The sequence below is a fragment of the Malania oleifera genome, chromosome 4 (genome assembly GCF_029873635.1).
Source record: "Malania oleifera isolate guangnan ecotype guangnan chromosome 4, ASM2987363v1, whole genome shotgun sequence".
NCBI classification, from domain to species: Eukaryota; Viridiplantae; Streptophyta; class Magnoliopsida; order Santalales; family Ximeniaceae; genus Malania; species Malania oleifera.
In genome coordinates, this window is record NC_080420.1 from 57,109,344 (window position 1) to 57,130,826 (window position 21,483).

Sequence of the window (21,483 nt, forward strand, 5' to 3'; positions counted from 1 at the left end):
ATTTCCAAATTGGTGTAAAACACAATTGAAGGCTGCAATATATATAAGCAGATGTGTTCTAGTTTCTAAAATCATAATGTTGAACTTTGGTTCATAGTAATAATAACATTAAATTATGCCTACTGATTTTTTCAAATGCCATCATTATAACTTAGGCAACTCATTATAAAATTCATCTAAACATTTATTAAATTCAAATTATCACTTTTGGAGGCCATTACTAAATATTATCTCACTGAAAATAATTTAAAAATAAACAATGGAAATTAAAAAATATACTAATCCTATGTTTGGGAGTCGGATTTCAAACATTAGAATTTGATGTATTAAACAAAATTCAATACAATTTTATACTTCATTTTGGTCAAATCCACGTAATCCAAATTATGAAATCTAAGTTCCCAAACATGGGATAAAAAAATGTAAAAAAAAAAAAAAAAAAAAAAGCCCAATGACAATATTACTTTTTGAATTAACTGTTTTGGGGGTAATGGCATTAATTTATTGTTTGAGCTAAATAGCAAAATAATCAAGTCTGGCTATTTACTCAGCAGAAGTGCCAAAATTTAGTGATTTAACAGCAAAGAAAAATCTTTTTCTTTTAAAAGACAAATACATTATTAAAAATTAATGATATCTTAGCACAATAAACATAACTTTACTAGCATTAAATAAAATTGACATCATTATATCTGTCATTTGCTTTTAAGAATGCTAACATTAGCGCCAAGGTTCATCTTGTAAGGCCGACCTCTGAAAAAATATTAGTCCTCGTAGGGCAGAGAACATTTGAACCTCTGAAAAAATTAGCATCCATCATACATATGCAAATACAGAAAGCTGTGGACTTCATCAAAGGATCAGCAGAAGCCTACGCCCAGGGTAGGATGCTCCCCCAGTTTTGATTGCCCAACCAAACAAGCTCCCTAGTGAATAGTGTGTCAGCATCAAATCTTTACATTACACTTGAATCTAAATTCTCCATTATTGAAAAAACTTTCCATGCCAACTTCTCATCTGCCACTGACCAAGTGCAGCAGAAAAATACTGTCCCAGATCTATTTTGAGGACAATCAGCGGTTCTGTAAGGGCAGTTGTCCTTCAAACAAATAGAGACATGGAAAGATTCTGCTTGAAGATGTTTCCCAAAATTTTGGAAGGTCATTCCTGCAAACTCATTTGAAAGTTTTACAAATAACAGATGAAGCCAAGAACATTCATCAGGAACGGAATGCGCAAAACTTGCTGAAGAAAAATTTGTGCTCTTGGCAGCTTCCAAGCTGGCAATATGCATGGGACAACAATAAGCAAACTGAACCTCATTTTTTACCTCTCCTAACAAGTGCAAAAGCTCGTCCTTATGTACAACCTTTGCTCTTTTGCTTTTCTCCATAACCAAGATCCCTTCAGTGACCCTTTCATCACTTAACTGAAGACATGGCGTGGCTCTACCATCTTTGGAATCAGAATCAGGTCCACATTGTGAACTACATTTTAGAAACTTGAAGTTTGGGTTCAAGGAACTTTGAACAAATGTGTGTGTGGCATCTGCTTTCACATGATAAGTTGATGGAATCCGCACTGTGTCATTATTTGCAGGATCATAGCACTGAATCCCCAATTCTGACTGAATTCTTCCCTTGAGAGCAGCCATTTTAGGCTTCTCACCATGTACGAGTATCACATGCTTGGGGGATAGAAATCTGACAAGATCCATAATCCCCTTGGCATCTGTATGAGGACTGAAAGACAATTGATGAATCTGACAAGATACAAAATTTGTTAGGACAATGAACAAAGGCAGATAAAACAATTTATTTCATCACACAGACACAGGCACATGCAAACACACACACACACACACACACTTGTTCTTTCAAAAGCCTGAAGTGTGTATTAGGCTCAACTTCAACATTCAGATTTTCTTTTGGGGATGTTATGATTACTTTGATGAATATGATAAAGATTATAATGCTGCCGATGAAGGGGAACGTGACTCAGAAGATGGTGCATTTTGAGAGGTCTTAACTGATGATAACAATTGATGTTGGTGCACAAAATAACCAAACTACTATATCCTTCTTTACTCCAAGACTTGAGCTCAATATTGATGGTGATGGATCAGAGTTGGATAAGTAATAAAAGCATGAGTTGCAGTCCTGTGATTCATCAAATGACTAATACGAAAATAAACAAATAAATAAAGTGCGAGGAGTTCAACGAAGAAATGGATATGACTAATCCAGAACAGGTGATTGAGCAAAGCAAAATGAGAGAGAGTATTGTGGCTTCAATACAGAACAGCCAGCCCTACCAATTAGATATATTCAGCCAGCTGACACATGCATTAGGAGTTCTGATAATAATCAAGTTACATCAACATGGCTGCGCAGGCTGTTTCTCAACAAGCTTTAAGATTGATCATAATTCAAGGGAAAAAGCAAGGGTAGATGAGATAAGCAAAGGTATGAGAGAGGCATGTTGATATAACCATATTCTTGCTTTACAGGGCCAACCAGCCAAGAGAATGGCAATAAACATGATACATGGAGGATGGAAGGAACAATATGCTGAGGTGTGAGGTTATGCATAAGAGTTTGATAATGATAAACAATAGAAATACTGTGAACTGTGAATGTTGCTGTTGAGGAGCCAGTTTACAATTTATTACTGTGTTTCAAAGACGCACATTTGCCTGAACACAATGAAGAAATGCTTTGTGAGGATGCAGACCTCAGATTTGTACAGATGGTTGTCCCCTAAGGGCCCTTGTGCAGGCCACCTATTTGCTGTTGTATGGAGGGATGCAAATGATAATACGCCCTCCGTTGCATTTGCTGCCATAGAAACTGAGATAAAAGACAGCTGGGTATGATTTGTGGAGCTATGACTAACCGATTCTGAACAAGTAGAACATCATGGCTGGATATTATGTCAGATAAGAAAAATGTAATCTCTTTAATACTTTCTTGCACTTTTGTTTCTAAATATGCCACACATTTTTAACCATGCATTTTTTTTTTAGGGGTTGCAACGTCATTTGATGTTGCTGCCCCAAATGCTAAGTCTAGAACATGCCTCAGACAATTGTGCAAAAATTTTCGACAGTATTTATACAGGAAAGTCTTTCAAAAACTTGTTAGAAGTTGCATATACTCGAACAATATGGGAAAAATGAGAAATAAAAAGGCATGGTTCTACTTGAATAACATAGACCCTAGGTCGTGGACAAGGTCTCGCATTTCATCTATCATTTAGGTGTAAAAGTGACATGTAGTTAACTTACGTGAATGTCTTAAGAGTGACATTCTTCAAGCTAGCAATAAGCCTATGTTGACAGGAATGGATTATATCAGGGCAAGTTACTGAATAGGGTTCAATTGGAGAAGAATGTATGAGAGATTACCAGGGTGTGCATGGCTAAATATACAGCAAAAAATTGGAGAACTGGGTGAATCTTTTCCGTGAATTGCATTCAGCTATGCAGATCAAGGGAAATTTGAAATAAGCAAGAAGACTACAGTATATTCTTTCAGTTAATGAACGGTCATGTGGGTGTATCCAATGGGATTTTTAACCCGAATCCCATGTCCCTGTGTAGTGTCTGCAATTTTTTTGGTAGACAAAATCCGCAAGACCTTGGCTGTCAGTACCACTACACCAAAACATTTTCTTGTAGCATCTTTTAACATACCATAGTGTGATTAATCCAGTCCCCAGTGTTGAGCAATGGGATCAGACTGCTGTTGTTAAAACTGGGATCCTACATAGGATCGCTAGGAGGGTAGAAGGATCAGATAGAAAATCACAAAATTCTACTAGCCACATGAAATTAGCATAAAAATGCATCCAGACGTTATGTTTTCCATAATTTCCAATGGTATAAACCAAGCAATTTGGCTACAAAGTGTACAAAGTTAAGAAAATTTCAACTGAAGTAGCTAGAATGATAGAAACTTCATAAACAAAGCTATTGATCTTCAAATTCTTGCAATTGTAACTCCGTTAAACCAGCTTACAACCAAGAATGAGAAGATAGTTAAGCATAAATTTTTAACACGCATTAGTCAACACAAATATATACAAAACACCTAAAATAGAAAAGATATTTTAGCAAACAAATAACAAAATCCAAACTATCAAACTAGTCCTTTCACATCAATATGGATATCTTGCTACCATAGTCTTTAAATTTCACTATTTTCGCCGAAATTTTGGGCAAAATTTTGGATTTCAGAGGGGTTTGAAAAAAAAAAAAAAAAACCCGGTTTCAGTTTCGTTTTTCAAAATTTCAGCTGAAATTTCAGATTTTTGAAATTAATATCGAAAAATGGAGCAAATCAAGGTATTCTTATTTTGTTTCTAAATTATTCACAATCATCAGTTTTGATATTTCCAAATGTTTCATTTATAATTTCCATAATTTATCTTGAGTTTCTGATATTTCTTTAAATTGAGTTTGAAATTCCTGTCAGAATTCCTTGAATTGAGACCCTCGAGATTTCCACTGAAATTGAAATTTTAGTCCTTGAATACAACCATGGGCAAAAATATAGCTGTTGCTCCATACAACGTATATTTATATGTTGTTTTTAATTCATTCATATCATTTTTTTTTTAAAAATGCATATATACTGACTAAACTCGTTACATTTTATTTCATTTAAAATGTTGTGTATATGTCCAAAGGTCCTTGAGCTAAATGTGGTGCCAAGATTGTGGCTTGTGTCATCCTCACAAGTAAGTTCACTACTCATTCAAGTCTCACATAAGATATCCATCAAAGATGAGCTCAATCTTAATTCAAGTTCACTTAAGATGCCCATAAAAAAATAAAATAAAATAAAATAAAACAGTGAAACAATATCTGAGTTGGTGGTCATGCTGGGAGGGAGACAACTAAGTATTGCAACTGGGAAGGGAAAATAAATAGGAGCTGGTTTTCATGGACAAATTGGTGAAAGGGTAAATTGAACTACTGTTGCTGCTCATCTCAGTGCGACAGCTGCAGAAGGACAGACTACTAAGGAGGATCAAATACAAGGGATGCTACACCTGACCTTGTACACGGATGCTTTAGGAAATTGGAGCAGAGTGCTTAAGGTTGAACCCTATGGATGTTAGTTGCTAGCCTAAATATTAGAAAATTAGATCCCTTTTTTCGGATATGAAACAATTTCTAGGATGTGCTATGCAACCGTAGAAACCATTAAAGGAAAGTTCTATAAGATGGCTACAAGACCAGTCATCCATTCTGGATCAAAATGTTAGGCAACTAAGAAACAACACATTCAAAAAGTAAAAGTGTCCAAATTGCAAACGCTAAAGTGGATTAGTATAAGTTATAACTTTAAAAGATAAATTAAGGAATGAACATATTTGTAATAAGTTAGGCATAGGATAAGGGAGGGACAGCTTAAATGGTTTGAGCATTTGAAACATAGACCAAATAGTGTACTAGTGAGGAAGAGTGAGCTAATCATTATAAATGGTATTAGAAGAGGAAGCGGTAGACCTAAAATAACTTGGAATGAGGCAATGAGAAAGAATTTAATAACTTAAGCCTTAAGTAAGTCGAAGGAATGCCTTTGATTGCGTGAATTAGTGGAAAAGGATTCACATAGCCGACCCCAAGTAGTGCGGCGTAAGGCTTGTTATTGTTGTAAAAAATAATTCTCAGATGTAGTTCTTGGGACAAATAAGATTCAAGCGTTGGCATACTAAGTCAAAATTTTATTTTATGTACATGATCACGGTTAAATGGCAAGTACAGTTATTCTCTTTTGGAAAAATGAATTTGAAAATTATTGTGATTATGTAACAACTAAAAACCTTTTTAATAGCAAGGGTGTTAAATCAATAACAATTTTCCAAATTCTGGTTTAATATTTTGTCATGAAACTCACAGTTTATGAGTGATTGTTAATACAATAATCATGTAAATTTCACTTAAATTGTAAAATAATAAAAAAAAAAATTATAGCATGTTAGGCATCACTACATCTCATTGACTAATTATTTCATAGATGGCAGATGCTTCAAATCAAAACCTTAGGTCCTCCATTGCAATCTACTAATAAGATAAATGGTAATTTTTACAACAAGATTTTTAACCAGTCATGTGCAATTTCTAGGATTTTTTTACCATGGGTTTGTTGGGGGCTGGGGTTGTTTAGCCCTCCAATTAAAAGATAGTGTCCTTTTTTGCAAAACTTTGATAAGATATGGAGAACTTATTGTGTAACAAGAAAATAATTTTAAAAATAGTGTTAATAGTTCATGACATCAAAATTCAAGGAGCTGCCAAAATTATTGGGGAAATATACAAGATAAATATACATTGGGAACTGCTGGAAATTGGAAATTTTTCTAGAGAACTGTCTTTCACAACAAACAATTGTTTTGGGCATAATAGAATGTATTTTGAAGATGCTAATTGAAGAGATTGAAATTTTCCTCGGCAAAAATTAAACATGGCTTCAATTGTTTACAACCTTACACCCAAGGAGCATCCTTAATGACGAGGAATATATGCAATAATTTTCTAGTCAACGTCCTTCAAAAGAAACCATAAATTTCATGTGTGAAGGAATGTCTTCTCAAGATTCTAATTGAAGGGATTGCAAATTTTCAGCTGTACACTGAAATTGCCATAGAAGCAAAGGATGCCTTGACGACAATTAGAAGATTTTTTTTTTTTTTTCCTAAAAGAATATCATCTTGAAACTTAACTGAGAAAGTCCAAAGCCAAAAAAATACAACCACAGTTGCAAAAAAACAGCATTCAAACAATGCAAGTTGCAAGCAACAGTGGCACATTTTTCCTGAGTGAACTTCTTGAATGTGTAAGCAATCAAATGCTGTTCAAGATCATCTGATCAATCAAAACCTGAATCAAGGAATGTATTCTAGTCCTCCCCTGCAAATTCAATATTCTCATGCAAGGTTCAAATATTTCAAGACAATAGCAAGAAAAACTGATTAAAATGATCAAGCAACACCCAGCACACAAAGCTCCCATGCCATATAGGAGGGCATAAAAAAATCCACATGCAAATTTGAGGCTATTATCGTAAAAGGAATCAAAAAGAGAGATTAAAGAATGGAATAAAAATCACATAAGCTACATAATGTAGTGCTGAAAATCTTCTCAAGGGTTTGAAGATGAGAGTGTACCTGGCAACAGACATCAATCTGAGTGTCTTTATCCAAATCGATTTTGGTTGCTTTCCCTGACATAAGTTTGTGTCCTATTGTTCCAGCGACACAGTACCTGCCAAAGAAACGGAAAAGAGGGCCTTTCAGTTTATCTAATGCCAGTGACTGACATTTTCAGGTAGGCAAGCATACTTTAAGCATTTGGGTAAGGAAATTAAGACCTAAAATTTATTAGCTCAAAAGGCAAACTCTCGTCAAACAGCTCTATATAAAAGAGCAATCTTGTGCCAACTGCCCTTGGCAAAAATACATTCTATTCTAGTACACCATAAAAAGACACAGAATAGAAAAATTAACAATGTGATGGATGTCACCAAAGCTGTGTCATCCAGGAATATTCGTACCAGTCAAACATTCTCAACTAATTTCAATGTTATATTCATCCAAAATGAAGGAAAACCAAAAAAAAAAAAACATAAAAATGATCTAAAGGAATGTTAGAACAAATTATAACAAGCATCTGACCATGAGATTTTTCTTTCACACATGAATGCGCGTGCATGCACAAATACACACACACAGGAAGATGCATCAGGAAATACACCATGATTAGGGCAAGGAAGATTGCTTTCCAGGTTAAGCTTCACAAGTATGTTGATATTCTCAGATTTTAATATGAGCTCAAATAAAAAATAAAGGAACAAAGAAGGTACCCAGGAAGTGTAACAAGATTCTTTTCAGAGGGAGCCCACTGCTTGAAAACCTCAAGTGAAAAACCACCGCTGATCATTCCAGGTGTCGCAAAGAGAACACAAGGTCCAGGAGCATTTATCAGAGAACGGTCAAAACTTTGAACTGCAACATTCAGATGAAAAAATGTAACCAAATAAATGAGATCTGCTAGGTATTTCAATATATATATCTCTGAAATAATTTTGACAAAACTCGGGATAAGGCTTTTATACATTGAGTTAACAGCTAACACTAATCAACCAATGATGCTAATCCATCCCAATTCAGTGAGAAAATTTGGGCCACCTTCGCAAATGAAAATATAGCATATTTTCACGAAACTCAACCATGAAAATAGGTGCATTCCACATCAGCAATGCTTCAGTGAGCTAGGGCTCCTTTTTTATTTATTTTTTTCCCAGTTAATATTGAATGAACAGCCTAATCCAGCGAAAGTAATCTCTTAAAATAAAATTCCTTGACAATAACTGTTCTTTTTTCTCCTTCCAGTACAAACTCCTAAGCAGATAGGGATGGATTGGCAGTGAAGATCACAACCAAAATCTAAGAGCATAACCACTAGCTTCATCCAAATCACAACCTTTTTTTTTTTAATGTATAAAAATAAAGTAATACCTACATTATATTTCTAGAGACCTATTGAGTTCTGAGTTTTGACCGAAGGCTAAGGTCATCACAATGTCATTAACTAGCTACTATCTCATCTCTAAAATTCTCTATTCACCACGGTGACAATGTTGAGCATACTGAGCATGTTGATGTCAATGTTGTGCATGACGATATTGTATTACACAATGATCATCCAAAATTTTGAAACACATCCACCAAACAACTGCAAGTTATTTCCACAAGCTTCAATTGCTGCAACAACTAAGTTCAGAAATCGCAGGAAAATCACATAACTGAAGCCTCGTTAGTCTGCAATTTTTCTGAAAATTACAGTCGTGCCTCTAATTCTTAAAGTCCCTTTTCCAGGCTTCATTTCACAACACCTCCATCACCATTGAAGGCAGACACCACAAAAAAGCCATCACCTGAAATTTCCTTGTCGTCCGATCATCAGAAATCCCCCATGCAGCGACTGAAATTTTCCCAGCTGACCACCCTTCAAAATCCCATACTTGCTGTTGTATTCTTGACACACTGCAACCACAAATACACTCTCCACTAGAGCTGCAAACAAGCTGAGCAGAGCAGAACCGAGCTACAGCATGTTCAGGCTCGGCTAGGAAGAACAGAAGCTTGGCTCAGGTTCAGGCTCGATTCAGTTTGATCTCAAAATTTCAGGCTCGAGCTTGGCTCAAAAATGTGATGATAATAAGGTCGGGCTCAGCTCAATATTTGGCTAGACCAAAACCAACCACCGAAAGAACCAAACCCAAACTGGTTCAACATCTATCAATTTAGATTTTATAACTCTTATGAGCCCATTATAAATGGGCTTTAAAATCTAATGTAGGCTTGCAAGCAATCAACTTCACACTCTAAGAAACGAAACAAATAGGCATGCAATCTTGCAGGCCCGGATATAGATGAAGAGGTGGAGAGCAACTTAGCATGGGGCAGCTTTTATAAGATGATAGAGAGGCTGATTCTTTGCTGGAATTTCAATATGGGACAATGATCTTCTCCCAGCACGCACTCTCTCCCCCACTGACCCCCTACTTTCATTCTCTAATAGCTCTCTCCCCACTTCAACTTCCAACTCCATTTTCCCACATTGGAAAATGGAAGTCTTCCTGAGTCTCTCCTCTATCTATACAAACCCCCTTCCTCACATATGTCCAACTAACCAACAAATGTCAGCCTATGAGTTTATTATTTGGCTGATATTATTAAAAATTAGCTAATTTACAACTTAAATAGATAAATTATGTATATTTTGATAACAAAATAAATAAAATATTTTTTAAGTATTGAATTTGAAATTGAGCCAATAAATGAGCCTAGCGTGTAATGACCTGAGCCCGTTTGTGTTCAGGCTCGGTTCATTTATTAAATGAGCTTGAAAATTGGGCTTTGAAATCACTCATTTAGATAATAAACGAGCTCTTACCAAGATGAGCTCCCAAGCCGCTCATCAGCAGCGTTTGCAGCCCCATACTCCACCCACTAATTAATCACTGGCAGGAGCATCATCAACGGAGGCCCCTCACCAGCGGCAGACGAGCCCCAGATGCCAGCAACGTGTATGTGGACAGTCCAGGAATCTGCATTTTCTAGAATCGTGAGAAACTGAATTTAGCCATGATATTTTGGACTTTTTGTGATATTTTGATCTATACCAGATCTTGGACTGTCAGCACAAATTTTAGTCTTTTGAAGCCCTGCCAACTCTCAAATTGAGGCCAAGCTGCTATATTTTGAGATTTACCACAAAAAACTAATTCATGAGATTTTGATGCTGGTCTCCAGAATCCATCTTCAATTGTTTGATACATACTTTTGGAGGATAAATTCAGTGTGCCAGCACCATTTCAGTTTACTAGAGGAGTTTCCTTGGAACATCTGAAAGAAATTGAAGTGAAATATTTGAAGAATCTCTTGAAACTCAGCACAAGGAGCTTTTGGTAATGTTGCATAGGCTTGCACTACTTGGATTTCATAGAAATTAATTTAATGTTATTTATCTAATTGGTGCTTGTTTGAATTTGCATCATTCCATATTTTCTCACATTCTTAAAAGAAAAAAAAAAATGATTAGTCAATTCCAAATGTCAAGTCCCCACCTAGTTTGCAACTCCCAACAATTGATAAAACTAATATGTCCCTGTGAAAGATAGTTGTTCAAGTACTCGTTTTTTCATTAGATTGGTTTGATGAGATGGAGAATTATTTAAATGGTTAGGATTGTGTAACCACCAGATTATCTACTTAGCTAAATCAAAACTTCTTGACTCAAATGAAAAAAATTGTAAGGGACAAATACTATCATGGAGAACCTCTTGTTACCACATGATTTGAAATGAGATATATTTTAAGAGAAGTATGGCTCACGTTCTTACAGGGAGAAATTAGTGGACCAACTGTGTAGTCTTAAGCAACTTTCTTCTAGTGTATAATTACCTTAAATTGACCTTAAATTTTGCAACCTCATTTACCGATGTGCTCTTAGCCTCTTAGTGAGGAACCTAGAATGGTGATTATGTTTGAAAAGGGGGTTTAAGGATGAAATCAGAAAGCATGTGATTTTAAAAATTTGAGAACATCCCACTACTCTATTTGAAGCTCACCACATGGCATTCAAAGCTGAGAAATTTCTCCAACTACCAACACATAACACCACTTCCATTCTTAAAAAGTTCCATCAGTTTAGATCTTTCTCAGCTGAAACGAGGTAGTCCTAGGCCCACCCAAGATGTTCAAGAGAAAACTCAAATTGTTGAGGATGAGCAATCAAATATTAGAAGTGCCCATGCAAATTGTTGCATAACTGAATATCTTGACTACATCAATGATTTGCATATTATTAGTGCACAATTTTTTTTATTCTAGAGTGTGTATGAGTTGTGAATCTTCTTAACAAAATAAGGCCTTACACTTGTCTTTAGTGATCCTAAATGCTGTTGGTGCCTCTAGGCTAGAGATAGACGTTGACTTGTCAAGAAACCTAGTTGTTGAGACTTGTAATGAACTTCAAGATGAGTTGCCAACATCTTGGATAGGTACGTTCATCAATGATCTTGCTCTTAAACCTCTATTTTCCATTTCTAACCCAAAGAATTAGGAACAATTGGTTGCTCTTGAGTTTGTTGAAAATTATTTAATCTTGAATCCTATTGTTGAAAATCCCCTTGAGATTACTTCTCCTCTATTCGGTAAATTTATGCCTCCATCCCTCCCATCTTCTCCCTCCACATCTTCTTTAACCAAATCTAGTGAAACATTGTCCATCATTCTAGAATATGAACCTATTGCATATTTCCTTAAATTGCCAAATTGCCAATAGATTTGGATATTAAATTGATTTCTTGTTTGGAAGACCTGTTATTTTATCAAAGGACATTGCAGCTTTCTATGCTGCTTGCAGTTGAAGGATCTTCTAGATACTTTGCATTGGTGATTGACGATGCAATGAAGACCGTGCCTCCTCTTGATTTGCCTACATGTTCGACTTTGTTCCTAGTCGAGTTATAGCTACTATCCCATTTCAGAACTCAATGTCAAGTTTTTTTTCTAACAAAGGGAGTCTGATGGAGAACCACCAATTGAGAACTTCAGATGTTTATATTGTAACAAAAATTTTTATTTTAGTTAGGAAAATTCTGGTCATTTAGAAGTTTAGCTAATTTAGGTTTATTTTGTGTATTTTAAGTACTTTTGGGTTACTTTGTACTTATTTGTTTTATTTGGGGTTATTTTTTAATTATGTGTTTTAGTTGTTTTTGGGGTGTATAAATACCTTGTTTGTATTGCATCACAGGATTATCAGATTTGGATCCAAATCTCTCTCTCTCTCTCTCTCTCTCTTCTTCTTCTTCTCTTCCTCCTTTCTTTCTTCTTCTTCCTCCTTTCTTCTTTCTTCTCCTTCTGTCGTTCTCTACTGTCTCTAACTCCCATCTTTCCCTGTTCCAAGATCCTTCTGTTCTGTCCATGCCTGCCTCTCCTTTCTTTTCCCCTTTTCATCTCTTCTTTTTTTTATCTATCTCTCTCTCAATTCTCTCTATCTCACTCTATTTCTAATATTCTATGTCTGTCCTACATCACTAGGCTATTTTAGTAGTTATGGTAAGTGGGAGTATTGTTTCATTCATGTTTTCTTATTATTGATATATAAGAGGGCAAACCAGGACCTGTAAATAAGCTAAAACCTAAAAGTACCGCCTATTTCTTCTCCCCTTCTCTTCTTCTCTTCTTCATCTCTTACAATGAGTGCTGTATTGTCTTCATTGAATTATTTCAAATTCACAACATGGTATCAGAGTGTTGTGATCTCCTTTAAATCTGATTTACATGAGTTGATTTTGGAGACTGTTTTTTTCTTTTTTCTTACCTTCCCCTAATTGGTTCTCAAATCTGATTGTCTATTTGGTTTGAGAGTTGTTTAGGGACACCCTTTGTCTTAGTCGGGCTGCGCAGCATCCTTAGTTGCATGCTGTGTGTTGTGATGGTTTGCTGATGTAAAGTATGTCCACACTATTTCTGGTACGCTGGTGTTGTTGCTCTGATGTTCTACTGGCTGGTTGTGTATGGCGAATCTGTTTTGAAGCTGCATGTATTCATGATTGATTGCTTGCAATCTTGTATCAGTTGCTCGTTGATTTTGAATGGTGTTCAATGACTTTATTTCCAGTTCTTGACTACACTTGCTTCTAGTTGCTTCCGGCCATAATAATTGTAGCTGCTGCCAGGTTATTTCTTAAGAGCCTGCGGTGCTTTTTTGTGCTCGCTCACATTCTGTGTGGTCCAGTAATTCCTCCTAGGCTATTGCAACTTCAGTTCTGTGGTCATAGCTGCATCTTGAAGTTCTGTACACTTGAAGTTCTCGAGTGCTATTCTTTGCTAGTGTGTGCTGCTTTATTCTGTGTTGTTTCTGTCTTGTTCATTCATGATACTGATGTGTGCTGTTTGTATTTATTGGGGGTGGTTCTGATAGCCTCTCAAGAGACAGAGATTTGGCTGATACACTTAACTTGCAGATCACGGCTATCAAATTTCTGGATCCTCCAACTACTTCTTGAGGTCTCAAGCAGTGTGCGTGCATACTAACACAAAAGGGAAGTCCAAGTATCTGCTGCACTCTCCTCTGTTTCCAGACCCCAAGGATTATGAAGATTGGATGAAAGAAAATAACATATTGCTTATGTGGTTATGAAATAGCATAGAGCCACAAATTGTCGTAGATGTGATGTTTCATAGAATGGCCAAGGCTGCATTGAATGATCTTTGTAAAAGCTTCTCAAAAGATAAAAATCAAACTCATGTCTTTGAGATGCATAAGATGTCTTTCAAATATGACCAAGGTCTGACAAGGGTGAGAGGATAAAGAGGCACCGGGCAGAATTCTTGATTCCCAAGTTTTTGTATAGGTTGATTCCTGAACCCATCTGTGATCAGATTCTTCCCAAAGAATCTATACCAACCATGACTGAAGCTTATGCTAGAATATGGCTCTCAGCCTTCTTCTCAAGCTTCTTCCCCTGATAGTTCAACCATGGTTAACACCACCATGAACCAAGGTAGGAAAAGTGTTGGAGGATGAGGTTAAGGCTTGGACAACGGTCGTTGTAGAGGCAGTGTATCAAGAGGAGGAGTTCATTGCAACAATTCTTGCATTTGCACACATTGTGGCAAGGACAATCATATTGTTGGTCAATAGGGATCAAGTGCACCCAAGGTCTTAAATTTCGATTTCGATTCAAATTTCAAAGCTCCAAAAGTACAAAAATTTTGACTTCGATGTCAATTTCGATTTCAATTTGAAAAAATAATGAAAATTAGTGGTAAAGCATGGAATTCTTTGTGAAACTTTAGAAATGATTAACAAACATTATAAAATAAGTTCTAGGACTAATATATTACAAATTAAATACATTTATGTTTTGTATGAGGTGGAAAAGTTGTAAAATAGTATGTGTATCAAACATATTTGTAAGATAATGTACATCAAACATATTCAGTTAATACAAATGAAATTCATAAATCATTTAAATATTATTTATTATACAAATAATGATAATTTAGACATGAATGGTTAAATAAAATGTTTCTGTAAGTTTATTTTTCATATGATTTCAAAAGCACTTGTAATAATCTTTTGTTTTGATAAAATAAATTAAAAGAGATATTTCACTTTACTCCTAAATCTCTCATTTGAATTCCGACGAAATTTCATTGTATAGTTAAAATTTCGAAAAGTTTCGCTAAAATTTCAAGATTTTGATAAATTTTGGATGATTCATTGAGATTTCGACGGAAATTATGCAAGACGGAAATCGACTGCCATTTCGATTTCAAGGGTGATGGAAATCAGAAATTTCAATGCAAATTTCGACAATTTCGTTGAAATTTAAGACCATGAGTGCACCCAACCATTCCACTAGAGAGTTGACTACATCGTCTACCATGAGTATAACAACATTGTTTGCCTGGTTCAACAGCTCCTAACTCAATCTTCTACATTACACCCATTTAGGTACCAAGATTCTTGCCTCTTGTTGCCCTACGTTATTGACTCTAGTGCCTCAACACAAGTGACATGTACTCCTAATCAATTTCAATTCGTGATTGTAAGGTTACTCTTGCTGATGGTTCAAGTACATAGATTGCTAGTTGTACCATATTCTTTCATTTATTTCTATTCTCCTTTCCGCTGTGTTACATGTGCCTATATTTCCAATTATCAGTTAGTCAATTCACTATCTCATACCTATTCCATAACCTTCCTTCCTTCTAAGTGTGCTATTCACGATCTCCAAACAAAGAGGATTGGTGGAGGGCTTGAGAAAAATGGCATGTACTATTTCACGGTGGTGGTAGACCCAATTCTTGTCAACAGCTGTCGAAATTTCTACTCATGGTGTTTCTTTTAATTAGTGGCATGCTATTTCGGTCATCAATCCATTCAAAAGCTGCAACAAGTTTTTCCAAGTTCAAGTTTGTTTATGTTCGAACAGCTTTGCATCTCGAGTACAGTCTCACAGTAAATAATTCTGTTCTCTTATTAATTTAGATATTAGGGGTTCGTGTATGAGAATTGACCGATTATCAATATTTTCAACCCTTTGTGGATGATTTTTCATATATGACCTAGGTTTATTTGTTAATTTTTTACATATGAGCTGGATCTATTTGTTAAGACAGGTCTAAATTTCTTAACGTATTCATTAAATTGTACTAGGAAATAAAAACTCAGCTAGACACTTATATTCAATTTTTTTTCTAATGCACTTGAATTTGTTCAAAATATGCTTCAATCTTTTTGTTTAGCCAAAGGGATTATTCATCAAACATCATGTGTACATACCCCTTAGCACCACAGAGTGGCTGAACCAAAAAATATAGACGTTTACTTGATAGACAGTCTATCTTTCATATGCATGTTCCTAATTCCTATATAACCCTTTGGACTAATGCTCTTCTCACAGGTCACAGCCTGTTTTCAACTTAAGAAAATGTCATCCAGTGTTCCAGGGCTAAAAATTCCCTTCTCCATCATGTACCCAAAAACATCAATGTTCTCTTGTGCCTCGTGTCTTTGGGTGCATATGTTTTGTTCATGTTCCACATACTAATCAAGACAAGTTCTCTCCTCATGCTATTATGTGTGTTTGTTGGGCAAATGAAAGCTCAAAAAGGATATAAATGTTATGATCCCACATGTCAAGAAATATGCTTGTGAAGGTGTTCCCTATTTTTTGAGGGAACAGTAGAACACCTCATTTTGTGTCAGATCCACCTTGGAAATCTATTTTGAGTCCATCAGTCCACCCTGTGTGTTGATCCTCACATTCCCTTAGATAAAACTTATGTTTCTCTTTCAAATCCATAAATTACTGAACCAAAGAAACAATTGAGGGTTTATGAACGACAAAAAATAAGTGCAAACATCACTCCCACCAGACAAGTACTTCTTCTGCCCGTTTCCTCTTTTGACTTATGTTATGGAGACACATTCCAATGTGACTTTAATTTGCCACTGAAAAGAAACCCAAACATTTACTTAGTAATCCTGGGTTGTGTATCCTATTGCTCATTATCTTTCAATTCTTCACCTTCCTTGTCCTATTTGTTTTTCTGTCTTGTCTACTTCCTCTATTTTTATCACTTCTTCACAAGTTAAAGCACTCGCTAACCCTGGGTGCAATCATGCAATGAATGTAGACTACCTGCCTTGACCACCAAACGGACATGGGATTTGGAGGATATTTCTCATGGTAAGGAATTGATTAGGTTTCATTGGGCCTACACCATCAAATATCTTCCAAGAGCTCTATCAAATGACTTAAGGCTCGGCTGGTTGCCAAAGGATTCACCCAACCATATGGTATTGATTGTTTTGAGACCTTCTCTCACGTGTTGCTTACCTAAATTTTGTTTGTGTATGGATCTCATTAGAGGTAGTGAGGAAGGATTTAATAGCCCTTAATCCAATAGAGGAAAACACTCTCAATTGGTGGAAAATGATTCATGTAGCCGACCCCACCTAGTGGGATTTAAGGCTTGTTGTTGTTGTTGTTGCTGTTTGTTGTTGTTATGGATCTCATTAGCAGTTAATCTTGATTGACCCTTATATAGTTGGATGTGAAGAATGTATTGTTTGTATAATTGCAGGAATGGGTATCATGGAGCAACCTCATAGCTATGTTGCTTAGGAGGGAGGCTAGTAAGGAGTATAGGATACATAAGGTCATTTATGATCTTAAGCAGTCTCCTCAAGTCTGATTTGAAAAACTTAGTAAGGTGGTCTCTGCATTTGATTTTATCTAGTGCTACTCTGATCATTCGATTTTTGTTCATGTAAAGGAGATAAGCGTGGTACTTCTAGTCGTCTATGTCGATGACATCATCATCTTTGGCAGTGACCAAAGTGGGATTGCAGATGTCAAGCAATGACCTAAAGCAAATTTTCAAATCAAGGACTTGAGTTTCAATGTTACTCTCTTGGTGTTGAGATTGCATGGTTTAAGAAAGGGTTGGAATCTATCTCAGCAAAACTATATGGACTTGCTAAGTGAGACTGGTATTTTGGGAGCTAAACAAGTTGATACTCCTAAGGTCCCATCATGAAGTTGTCTAGGGATGTTGGACTGAAAATTGAAGATAAACATCGATATAGGTAGTTGGTTGGCAAGTTGATATACGTAACTACCAGAATCCTTCATCATGGGAGTGGTGAATCAGTTTCCAGAAAATTTCAAAAGACACATTGGGATGTTGCTTGTAGGAATCTACAGTATCTTTAAAAGCTCTCCTAAAAAAGGTTGGATATATAAATGTAATAGAAACTATGAGATCATGGGATACTATTATGTAGATTAGGCTGGCTATATTGATAATCAAAGTACACTTGTGAGAGGTAATCATTTACCTATTATATCAAGAAAAATGCTACTGCAACAAGATCCAGTGTTGAAGCACAATAACGAACTATGGCTCATACTGCAAGTGAGCGTATGCGGTTGAGATCTCTTATGTCAAATATTTTGGAAATGAAGCCCAGATAAGTTTGTGATAATCAAGCTAGCATTTATTCTGCTAGCAATCTAATGTTTCATGAGAGGACAAAGCAAATTGAAGTTGACTATCATTTTATGAGGGATGTTGTATTCAAGACGATTGCGAGGACTCCATTTTTTAATATGTGGATCAACTAGTTAGGTGATGTTCTGCAGAGGCATTATTTAAGTTTGCCTAGTCTAATAGTGGTAATAAGCTGGTGTTAAGTGATATATATACACCTCCAGCTTGAGAGGGAGTGTTGGAAAAGACTAGGCTATTTTAGTAATTATATGATGCGACTTGTGAGTGGGATTATTTGTGTCTTTCATTTTATTTTTTCTCTTTTTTGTTATTAATATAGAAGATCACAGACCTGGAGCTCCAGGAAAAACTGCCACCTGGGTTTCTCCCCTTCCTATCTTCTCATCTTCTCCATCTATAACCATAATTGCTTTATTTTCTTCACTGAATCTTCAATTTGTTTTAGATTTACAACAGAGCTGATCTCACAAATTTTAAATTACTGCCAGCTGAAATAAGTCAATAGATTTATGCTGTGCAATACATGGTTCTTCAACAAATATTCTCTTCGAAGTTTTTTTGCAGTCTTAACAAAATTTTGATAAGCCTTGGCACACAACTTAAAGTCACACTAAGACCCTTTATCAAATCATGCAGCAACTACTAATCTAGAAGCTTCAAAATGTCTAAAAGCCTTAAAAGTACAGATTTTTTCCTAAAGCCTTTTTTGGCCCAAGAACTAATAAATTACACCATGGCACCAAATAAAGGCCTCCGCACTGGACAAGCCTCAGCACCAAATATAAAGATTGGCTCCAAAATATCAATTGAAAATGAACAGTAGAATGGTCGTGGCCATTATTTGAAACCATGAATAGATGAAGCGCTCTTCAGCTCTTTCCAACTCTACCCTTTAATCTGAAAATTATAGCATTCCAAACATGTGCCACAGCATTATATACTTAGCAACATGTCAATTGTACCAAAGAAAATTAACCCTGAAGGCTCCACTCATTAAATGTGTGCACCATTTAAAGTTCACTGGGTTGGGCCAGTCAACTGAATTTTAAGGCAGAGAATGTACAACTTTAACATAGGCAGATGCTCAATTCCCAATGAGATCTAGATTGAAATGACAAACATGGAACCCTCATTTGAACCCTTATAAAAGCAATGCATTTATTGACCCTTGAAAAAAAAAAAAATTTAGAATGCGCAGAGGTACCGTTCTTAAAATCAAATGCATTGCGTGTGGCATATGTCTCTTTGACCCTTTGACTGGTCCAGCTGATAAGCATTTTATAATACATATTTGCTTGAATTGTCAACCCTGAAAGAATAAATATCTGCATCGTCAAACAGAACATGAGACCCCACTGGGAAGAGATCATTGAGAATGTCGTCAATCATTATTGAGAATGCCACCCAAAAAAAAGTTCCAAATACATGTCAAAGAAGGTATAAGTTCTAGAAAAAAAAAAAAAAAGCACAGGAAAAAGCATCCTACAGTAGATGTTTTCTTTCTTTCTTTCTCTCTTTTTTTTTTTTTGGTTTGAGTAAAGAAGTTACATGTGCGCAAAGCAAAACAATCTCCACTAATGAGAGTTGAACCCTAGCAGCCCCCTTTGAGAAAATCTAGAAGGCAAGCGTTGAAAATAAGGCGTGTTCTTGATATCTTGAATGAAAAAAAAAAAAAAAAAATTGAGTTCAAATGCACAGGTACAGAGAGTTAAGATTACAAATTAACATGAGTTTCCATTATTTTCCCCCAATGCATTATTTTGTGATTAAGATGGTAAATTGCTAATGTAAGCTTTTAGCATTCTAACCATGTTCTAAAGTCAATATGACAGTTAACAGGGATGCTAGCCTGATGAGAAGTCGGAATTTAGGGAAGAAAAAATAATAAAGCATTGAAATGTCGATGTATGTTATGAAGGAAATTGAACCATATAGCTATCTCATTTTGGATGGAGCACTGACTTCAAACTTGGTGTAACGATCTTGGACCAACTATGGTGAGGTATTATCTAGCTTGCCCCATTGCGCTCATAGTTTTGTCTTATAAAAGATACCTCACATAGTTGAAGCCTAAACTATCCTTATAAGCCCAAGATCTCCCTAGTACATGACCGATGTGGGATCGTGACAGCCCCTCATCCAATCTCCGACACCCTCATTGGAGTGGCCCATGCCCCTCGTGTGGGAATTACACCTTTGCGTTAGATCCAAACCTAGGGTGGCTTTAAGACTAAATATAAGTCTTGGCCCAACTCCAATGAGGTATTGTCCACTTTGCCTACTGGGCTCACGATTTTATCCTATAAAAGGAATCTTATGCCCATGGTCTTAAATTTCCACGAAATTGTCCAAATTTACATCGAAGTTTCCGATTTCCATCACCCTTGAAATCAAAATGGAAGTCAATTTCTGTTTTACATAATTTCCATCGAAATTTCAACGAATCATTTGAAATTTATCAAAATCTGGATTTTTTGCAAAATTTGTCAAAATTTTAACTAAGAACAAAATTTCCTCGGAATTCAAATGAGAAATTTAGGAGTGAAGTGAAATTTCTCTCTTAATTTATGTTATTTTTTTATTGAAACAAAAAATCATTATAAGGGATTTTGAAATTATATGAAAAAATAAACTTGCAACAATATTTTTTATCTAAGCATTCATGGCTAAATTATCATTATTTGTATAATAAATAATATTTAAATGATTTAGAAATTTCATTTGTATTAACTGAATAATTTTAATGCATGTTATCTTATACACAAATCATATTAAAATTTTTCCACCTCATACAAAGCATGGATGTATTTAATTTGTTATATATTAGTCCTAAAACCTATGTTATTATGTCTATTAACCATTTCTAAAGTTCATAAAAGAATTCTATGATTCACTGCTAATTTTCATTATTTTTTCAATATTGAAATCGAAATTTCTGTACTTATGGAGCTTTGAAATTTGAGGCGAAATTGAAATTTAAGACCTTGCTTATGTCTCACAGAATTGAGGCCTAAACCATACTTGTAAGCCAAATATCTTCGTAGTTCACATCTAATGTGGGATCATGACATTTGACCATTAAGAGCAAAGAAATTCATTAAAATGAAAGAAATGAAACTCACAGTCCTCTATTTAATAGATGAGTAAAGATAGCCTTGGCCAAGCACTGAATTTGTACAAAGATCTAAATGGAGGAAAACAGCCCTGCATCCAAGAGAGCCATGGCCAAGCACTAGCAATTCGCATCACAAAGATCTAATTGATGGGCAACAACACTGCATTCACTCGACATTATGGAAGTAGTAATTTTTTATATTTGAATAGAAGTGTACCCTCTTTCTTTTGAAAGCAAATCAAAACCATGCAGGT

General features: G+C 35.6%; 1 protein-coding gene across 4 annotated transcripts in view; it reads right to left on the reverse strand.

Moving 5' to 3' along the window:
• Positions 1-593: 593 nt before the first annotated feature.
• The window catches only part of LOC131152834 (cleavage and polyadenylation specificity factor subunit 3-II), a 115,213-nt gene continuing 94,323 nt past the window's right edge, over positions 594-21,483 (reverse strand). For 3 of the 4 annotated variants that reach the window (XM_058104722.1, XM_058104723.1, XM_058104721.1), the window contains 4 exons: positions 19,319-19,423; positions 7,872-8,013; positions 7,177-7,273; positions 594-1,762 (listed from right to left, as the gene is read on the reverse strand). In XM_058104722.1, the coding sequence (XP_057960705.1) occupies positions 956-1,762; positions 7,177-7,273; positions 7,872-8,013; positions 19,319-19,423 (1,151 nt within the window). In that variant the 3' untranslated portion in view covers positions 594-955. The remainder of the gene's footprint in view (positions 1,763-7,176; positions 7,274-7,871; positions 8,014-19,318; positions 19,424-21,483) is intronic. The other variant, XM_058104724.1, reaches the window with a different exon arrangement.